Source organism: Micropterus salmoides, unplaced genomic scaffold (genome assembly GCF_014851395.1).
Source record: "Micropterus salmoides isolate LMB-PRFRI ecotype aquatic unplaced genomic scaffold, ASM1485139v1 Ms_hic_scaffold_14, whole genome shotgun sequence".
NCBI lineage: Eukaryota > Metazoa > Chordata > Actinopteri > Centrarchiformes > Centrarchidae > Micropterus > Micropterus salmoides.
This window is the reverse complement of record NW_024040485.1, coordinates 7209678-7218340: the sequence shown is the minus strand read 5'-3', so window position 1 is coordinate 7218340 and position 8663 is coordinate 7209678. Positions and strand designations below refer to the sequence as shown.

General features: G+C 38.3%; 1 protein-coding gene across 1 annotated transcript in view; it reads right to left on the bottom strand.

Moving 5' to 3' along the window:
- Positions 1-1973: 1973 nt before the first annotated feature.
- Positions 1974-8663, bottom strand: part of atp1a2a (ATPase Na+/K+ transporting subunit alpha 2a) — a 35790-nt gene continuing 29100 nt past the window's right edge. Inside the window, exons 19-24 of the mRNA XM_038717384.1 lie at positions 7132-7255; positions 4696-4841; positions 4473-4603; positions 4248-4349; positions 3916-4007; positions 1974-2376 (exon numbers count right to left, since the gene is read on the bottom strand). Of these exons, the coding sequence (XP_038573312.1) occupies positions 2348-2376; positions 3916-4007; positions 4248-4349; positions 4473-4603; positions 4696-4841; positions 7132-7255 (624 nt within the window). The 3' untranslated portion in view covers positions 1974-2347. The remainder of the gene's footprint in view (positions 2377-3915; positions 4008-4247; positions 4350-4472; positions 4604-4695; positions 4842-7131; positions 7256-8663) is intronic.

Below are 8663 nucleotides of genomic sequence, written 5' to 3'. Positions count from 1 at the left end.
AGCTGCCTGCTCTCATTGGCTGAAAGTGGATGTCGAGTCGGCCGACTCCTCCAGATATATGGCATGCTAGATATCTGGCTGGTGCCTGCGATGTATCAGTGATGTGTCGGGGAGCCGTTTTGATGCGTTGTTGTGTAGTTCACACATAACAACTGGTGACCACCGATTTACCCCAGATCACAGCCTGGCGGTCGCTGAGCAGCAAATCGGGCTAAAAATCGTTTATTGGAAACTAGGCTTTACTGTTCGACTATATAAAATAAGTAATATTTTGCTATGTCATGTGTTGTCGCATTTGCTTGATGTTTGGTTGTGTTGGCAAAGTTGTGGACTTGCTAGTTTTTGAAATACTATAATGATAACAAATGTCTAGGTTTTCTGCATGCTTTTTTTCCTCATTCAACTAAACAAAAAATGCAGATATGTTTCAATGAAATGTCATTTAAGTAAAATGGAAAAGTACAACTAGTAGTGCTATTTTTCATTTTTTGCATCAAGAGCTGAAATGATTACCCAAGTTGATTAATTATTAGTTGATAAGCAAAAATGTATTGGCAACTATTTTGATAATCAATTAATCAATGTTTTTAAAGCAAAAATGCCAAACATTCTCTGGTTGTGATTTTTGTTGTATTCTATAGGAAAGACCAAATAATAATAATTTTAAAAAAGCACATGTATCAATAATGAAAATAATTTGTAGTTCAAGCCCTAGTTGCATTTGTTTATATGGTGTACTTACACAAAGTAACCTCATAAATAGATAATAAGAAATTGTAAAATGAAATGGTGCAATACCCCAAAGAAAATAATTACAAGAAAATCTTCAGATGATGAAAAATAAAAATTTTACTTCAACCCAACCCAAAGATGGAGCCCCAGTTTTAGTATTCAGTACACCCCATGCAACAAAAGAATGGTCAATGTGACATTGAGATAGGAAAACATAGAAAAACATGCAGCAGCTCCCAAATCCACTGTCAGGAAAAATAAATGCATATGTGCATGCAAGTGTTTTTGAAAGGAGCCACACACACTATCAAACATCTACATACACAATCATACAGACAGCAAACAGGCAGTAAGGTTAATAATGCCCAGAAGCAGCCCCAGACTGGGTTCCCAATAGCCTATTCCCATTTTAATGTTGCATAAAGTATAAGAGAAGACCATGTAGGACTCAGAGTAGACTATGTTTATGTTGGTTATGTGACAATTAAAACCCCTTCTAACTAATTTTTTTGAGTAGTTTTGACATTGCATTTAACTTTATACTTAAAGATTTCTGCACAACAAGCTGGATCCAGAGATAAGCAACGTGGGGGAAAAAATGCTTGGCCGTCTGTCAATCTTTTCTTGACTATTTTGACAGTATGGTAACAAGCGTCCAGTGAATAGAAGACATGAGGACATACATTATGGATGATTAGATCAGGAAAATATCTGCCTGACTGACTCCTGGTTTTTGAGGCCAATATCAGTATTCATATTTTAGAGTTTTAAGAAAATCTGATAACAATGTATACCGGATTATATCTATTTTTTAACATAAGCGCACAACTTTTAATGATCATATCTTTGGAAATGTTGTGCTCCAATTTCTTGTTACTGTAGTGTACTAGCTGCCCTATACGCTGATATCTGTCATAAGCTGATAAATCTTAGAGTGGCCTGTATAACATTAGCTGAAACACTTGCATACAAAGCCAGATCTGATTTGAATTTGGAGCCAGTAAGGTTATGATGATTGAAAATCCCTGAAAATGTTAAATATAATAAGGGTAATTAGTAGGAAATAACATGTGGTTTGGAAAACATTACAATTATTGGTACATGTGGTGCCACACACACATTAAAATTGACACGTTTTAGGTTTAACCATCAATTAACTCAAGGATTATTGTGCAATAATAGCAATAATGATTGATACTGACCACAAAATAAATTAACAACAATAAAACAACAGCCAGGAATATTTTGGAATATGTTTTATTTGGTACATTTCACATGATGAGCGACATTTGGCATTCCTCTATAGCCAAACAGGCCATGATACATCACTTTGGTAACAGTTTATGTAAGGCACATAAGTACACATTACCATTGTTCTGCTGGAAATGTTTTCTGAGAAAACAAAAAGGAAAAACTCAAAGCACAATCAAAAGCCTATTTTCAGCTGTATTTTTATGATAATCAGAGTTGTGAACTGATCCATGCAATATTACAACTGTGACAGACACACAGTTCAACCCTCACAAGCACACGCAAACAAACACACACACACACACACACACACACACAGACACAGTCTCACAGACACACAATTCAAACAGACATTTTCTGAATGTTAATAATATGTCTCCTGCTCCACCCAACCTGGAAGAGAGGAAGACAGAAAGAGGGAAAGTATCAGAGACCAAAATGACAGGCGAGCAGTTTTCATAATATCCTTTTGTATCACTCTATTTGTATTCTTCTCGTTGTCTTTGTCTCTGTACATTTCCAAATGAATCCCCTTATAACTCTAAGACTTTGATCAGCAGCCCATGACACACAGATTAACAGAAATGATTAACTGTCACGATAAATTGTATTTGTCTCCCCACGTCTTGCCCCTCATAAGCTGAATCGCTGTGGCAGTGAACAGATTTTGAGCTATTGTAGTGTGTCCATATCATGTGTATGATCTTTGGGGCATATCTCAAGAGTCTTCACCAGCCTGCTTTAATTTCCTTTCTCATCATTCGTTTATGTTCGTGTTGGACAGGTATGATCAATTTCCTCCATAAAGATTGCTACCGACATACATGTTAACCAATTTACACACTGCTAAAGAATCACTAGACGGTTTGGCAATCATCTGCGATCATATTTCTTCACTGCTTCCATAAACAAAATTAGAGGTGGCTTACATTTCCACCCCTGTCTGCTTTGTAGCAAGATATATTAAAATGTTTGGTTGAAATCTAGTGCAGATGCAGCCCTTGGCCCAAGAATCAGATCAGATTAGATTTCAGTGGTGATGTGGATGTGATTTTATGCTACATTTATCAAATGGAATTCCCAAGAAAATGTCAGATAGCAGTGGATTCACATGCTTTTTTGTCAGAAATCAAACAGTAGAAGACAAACAGTAATCAGTCAAGTGTTATGGAGGCTTTGAAAGCCGGAGAATTGTTCAGCAATGAGTGGCTTGCCGGATGCCTTTTCAGCTGCATTGCTACAGATTAGGCCTAAAGTCTCTTTTGTGATTAAAGTCACAGTTCTTGCTTTATAATACACCACAAAGTGACAAAAAACATGTTACAATCTGCCAGAAAATCATGTGATTTATCCCCAAAAGAAAAATGAAAGAGATTTCAATATGACAGCTGACCAGTGTTGAAAATGGCAGTTTTTGAAATGACACTTAAATGTATACTTACATTCTTTGGCTTCATCATCCATAATTGCTACCAACATTGTTTTGTAAAATTGCTACCTCTACTTTCCTTTTTCATCTCAGGTCAAAATTGTTTTTATATAATTGTGTTGTGCTTGCTTGGACTGACATTGAACTTGAGCTTCTCCCGCATGTCACCATTTGTCAAATGCTCGCAGGGATCCTTCAGGTCAGATCAGCAGAGCAGAGCTGTGGCGACTTTGTCAATCAGTGTGTTCTTAAAGGAGCGGACAGTCTACTCTTTTGGGATGTTTGTGTTTTGTTTTGTTTTGTTTTTTGGTGAGGACAGTAGGAAGACTGAGAGAAGTATATAGGACAGGAGAAAAGGTCTTGATGAAAAATGGCACATGTGGTTCCTGAGATAGGGGTGTCAATCACTATACCATCACTTGGCATTTTTTGCCTTTCAGCTTATTAACAAGACAAAGAAGGTCGAAACCTTTTAATCTTGGTTTCTCTTAATAACTGCTTACCTCCGGGGCATCTCCTCAGAATTAATTTACGGACTTCATCATAAATGAAGATGAGAAGACTGTATGGGAAGGCACAGAACCACCACAGGGGCCTGAGAGGAAGAGAAAAAGAGTATATCAGGGGCGGGGATAGATAGAGTAGAAGTGAGTCACAGGCAGGGTGCAAATTGTTAAATTCATTGCAGCCATTTTTGAATATTAAGGATAACAACATGGTGTTAAGAAGATCAGAGACTTCATTTAAAGTCGAGAGTGACAGGCTAATGGCAGCCTATTAGGTCTTTAAGAGGTTATTTTTCGGTTCAGTGGAGATATGCATATGCAGAACGTACTTCAGAGGGTACATCCGCAAGGCAACGTCCATTCCAGGGCAGTAGGAGAGGAAGGCAGCCAAAGCAGTCTCAACAAACAGGCCGAAGATCAGGATCCGGTTCCTGTTGAACAGAAAATAAGAGTATATCAGAGAAAGGGAAAGGTTCAAACTAATCAAAAAGATATCTTCACACCCTATTATCCATCTTTTACTCCAGCCCTCCCTTCCTTTCCCCCTCACAAACCTCATGCCCTGCTTAAAGAGGGAGTTCCTCCTGGTCTTGCAGATGATTAGATCGGCCCACTGGACAACCACGATGCTGGCAAAGAAGCTGGTGTGGCAGGTGAATTCAATGATCTTTCTCTGCTCATAGGTCTGCCAGGTTGAAACACACATTACATTTAATTCCGCATGAGTATGGGACTATTCAAATAGTGTGCTGGTTTGTCTTTGTCCACACTCCTTACCCACTGCTGCCCATAGGTGTCCTCTAGGTCATTGACTTCGCGATCGTCCCACATGATACGGATGCCCAGCAGGGTCTTCGGGAGAAAGCCGTTCTCAGCCAAAATCACAAAGTAGGTGAAAAAACCACCAAGGGCCTGCATCATCCCTGGAAACAAGAAAATGGGCAAGGAACAAATGGCAAAACATCATCTATTCATCTGTTCTCAGTATTCTTGGTAAGAGTTACATTATTTAACATTTTATTTTTCATTTCCTAATAAGTTTCCTGGAAGAACTACCAGTATGTAATTTGGTGTTAATTAAAAAGAAAACTGACACAACGTTCTGTCTTTTCAGGGGTTTTTTTTGTTGTTATTTTGGGATCTTGATAAATTACCATTAACATAAAGCAGGTGTCGCTGCAGTAATGGATGGATACACAAACATTGTGTAAATTTTCTGTTACTGAATTAGATTTTTATTCATCTGTTGTATTACAGCACAATGTAGCAATAGGGGCAATGCTTTTACAAAACAAGCAGGAAAATAACATGATTTATAGATAATGTGTGTCTTCAGTAATGCCACGGAGCCAGGGTCTGTAATATTCTGAGGAAAAAAACTTACAAATTTTATTGAATTAGCACTGAAAGTTCTGTTTACAACCATGAAAAGCAAACAGGCTAAGAAACCTAACTAAAATATGTGTTCTGTCTTTCTATCCATCGCTCCGTTTTAGTACTGTGGACAGCGCCCACACACAACCTAATTTAGCCTTATTTCACCATTTCACAGCACAAACCCCCTCTTGCTCAGCTGTGGGGCTCACAATAATCATATGCCAAAATATTTAGACCCCAAAAAGCATTAAAGTACTTGCCAGGATACAGTGCATCTACCGATCTATACCTGTATGTGGGGCTTTCAGATTTTGATAGTGACAGAGGTGGTACCGGATTCAACTAATTAAACCCCGGGGGCAGGGTGAAATCACCGTCCCCTTCCAGCATGGCCATGGTGGATAGCCTACAAATTGCAATGTTCAAGTTGGACCTGGAGTGTTGTGGGTTGAGCCCTAAAGACTTGTTTTAGCCCAGCTATGTCTGTCCACTAACAAACCTATTTCTCACAATTTTTTGATTTTATAATTTTAGAGAATATCTGAATGTCTTTTTATTGTTAATTTGTGAGTTTCTTTCTCATAATTTTCTTAATTTTATATTACCACCTAAGGTACCACTTATTTATTTCATTTACAATGGCCTTAATACAACGTCGTAGGAAATTTACGAAATTCTAAAAAATTTACTTTTATGCAGCCTCAGTTCACCTTGTGTTTTTCCACTTAAAATTGTTTTGGAAAAACAGCACAGGTGATCATATCTTCCTCTCTCTGCCCTCTACAATGTTACTATTTTGTAAGTAAATGGCTCCAGACAGCTGAATACTGCAATAATTGCCTATAGTGAGTTTTAATTTCATGTTGGAAAATATGTTTTGTCAGAGTGGGCGTAACGTTTTCAACATGACTGACATCTTATTTTAGAGATTAAGTCTTCACATATACCAAACCTCCACAAGTAGGCTACTGATCAAGGATTGAGACAATGCTTATTAATCATCTAGTTCATGATAATGTTACAGTGAAACCCTGCACCAGGTCAGTTTTTATATTGATAGATAATTTTATCAGTAATAAGAAAATTGGCTGCATCTTTTTTTCTAGATGCTGTTACTTCTCCTCACTGGTCCCTGCTTACAATGTTGGGAATATAACTCTACTGTCACATTCATTGTTTGTCACTCAAGATCAAATCATCAGTTAAATGTTCATTGTAGAAGCTTCAGGACTTCAAGCTGTAATGTCAGAGCAGTGGTTTTTAAGTGTGATTTGATGTGACCTGCAAAAGTTCTGCCCCAGTGGTGCTCATCTTGGAAGAATTATGGGAGTTGATGTGAGTCGCCGGCTGTTTTGAGAGTGTTCAACTTTAAATTGTATGTCATCCAATGAAGCCCTGTCATATTTTGACCTATTTAACAGCCTATGAAATTGGGCCAGCTTTTGAATTTCACTATTCCCAAACCATATAAAACTAGAGATAAAAAGCATGCATTCAAGTGAGGCTCCAACCAGTGAAACATGACCAAGATTAAGTAGAAAACAGTTGCAGTCTCCACTCTCAATTTGCTGTAAATGTCAAGACAATTAGATGAAAACCGAAGCACTCTCTCTTGACTGTCTGCTCACCTCTGGATCTATTTTCCTTAATAGTACGTACCTAAACATTTTAAAAGGCAGTATGAAATGCCAGAATTTCTGATAAATGTCAATATTTTATGTTTTTATGTCTGTGATGTTTATTATAACCATAACCTCACACTACAAGAGGCCAGTCACAGTGATTCAGGTTTAAGAGCTGTGGTACAAAGAGGTTATGAGCCACAAGAGGACAAACCTATCTGTCCGTAGGCCATGCTGATGAGGCGTTCATTGACCAGCTTGTCTGATCTGGGGTTCCTTGGTTGGCGTTTCATGATGTCACTCTCAGCTGTCTCATAAGCTAATGAGATGGCTGGAACCTGGAGGGAATGGGAGGACAGCACAAAATCAGCTCACTTTGTGCACCCTGTACAATAAATGCACAGGAATTTGTCTTTGTGGCAACTGTACAAAGGCATGATGACAGCGCCAGGCACGGGGTACCCCAGACATATCACTATTAGCATAATTCAGCATTCAATCACTGTGTGGAAGGAGAAAAGACAGCAAAAGGGCAAGGAAGATGGAAAAAAGGAAGCAGCGACAGTGACAGATAGAGAGGAGACGAGAGGAGTGAGATTGATAGTGAATTTCAAGACATTCATAAAATAGGAGGGTGGAAAGGTCCTTGTAATAAAGATCTTATATTGGCTGGTTTTACCAGGTAAGCAACAGAGCAATATATGTTACTTAAGGCAGGCTATATCTGCGACTTAGATGGGATTTAAGGTGGGGACGTGGCACTTTGGGAAACTGAACACAAGCTCTGTGGTGTACAAATCCAGTTTGTTTTGGTGTTATACTCTCCTGACCCACAGCAGCTGAGAAAGACAAGAAGGCAAAAGATGTGAACATGCTTGGCGTTGATTTTCTACACCTCTAAAGGATGTGTGTGTGTGTGTGTATGTGTCATTCTGTGTTAATATCCAAATTCCAGTCTTGAAGCATTCTTCTTGCTTTGATAAACATCTTTTGCAGCCATCCTTTTCCACATGGCAGTGCCTGCTAAAAATAATCATAGCAGACTCCAAGAGCTGCTTGTCACTGCAAAATCTCAGCAGAGCCCTCAAGCCTGTTGCCTGGAGTTGAACTAAGCTGTTAACAAGCTGTTAACAACTTCACCAGCAGACATGGGGAATTTGTAGTTTTACTTGTGTACTGTACTATAAACACTTTTCAGTACTTTATTGAATATTTAAATCTTTTCATTGTGTCCCACTCTTCAAAGCAGCTGTTCACTCCACCAGCAGTTATTAAATACATGCAGACATGTTACTTTGAAGAGACAGGTTTTTATATGCAAAACAGGTGCACAAATTAGGTGCTTTTAAGCTTCAATCATCACATCTTTAAAGTGAAATCCAGCCAATAAAGAATGCACTATCCCTGTGATCTCAGACTGTTAAGTAAATATTTGTCAACACGAACAAATCTGTCCTGCTGCTAGAAAACCAATGAAGTTCATCTTTGATGTCACCTGAGTAAAATAAGTGGAAACAGCTGCTCCTCTTTATCTTTAACCTTACATACATACCATACATTGACCTAATTACTTGTAAAATATTCACGTTTGGCTAATTGGGATGTATAAGACCCAGTTTCTGCCGCATGCCACTGTCTGGTGGCTGAGAGCAGGAAAAATTAAAGTTAAAGTAATGAACACAAGTGAACAAGTCCTTTTGAATATATTCATCCTGTTTCCTTTCTTTTGCAATGATGGATTACGCC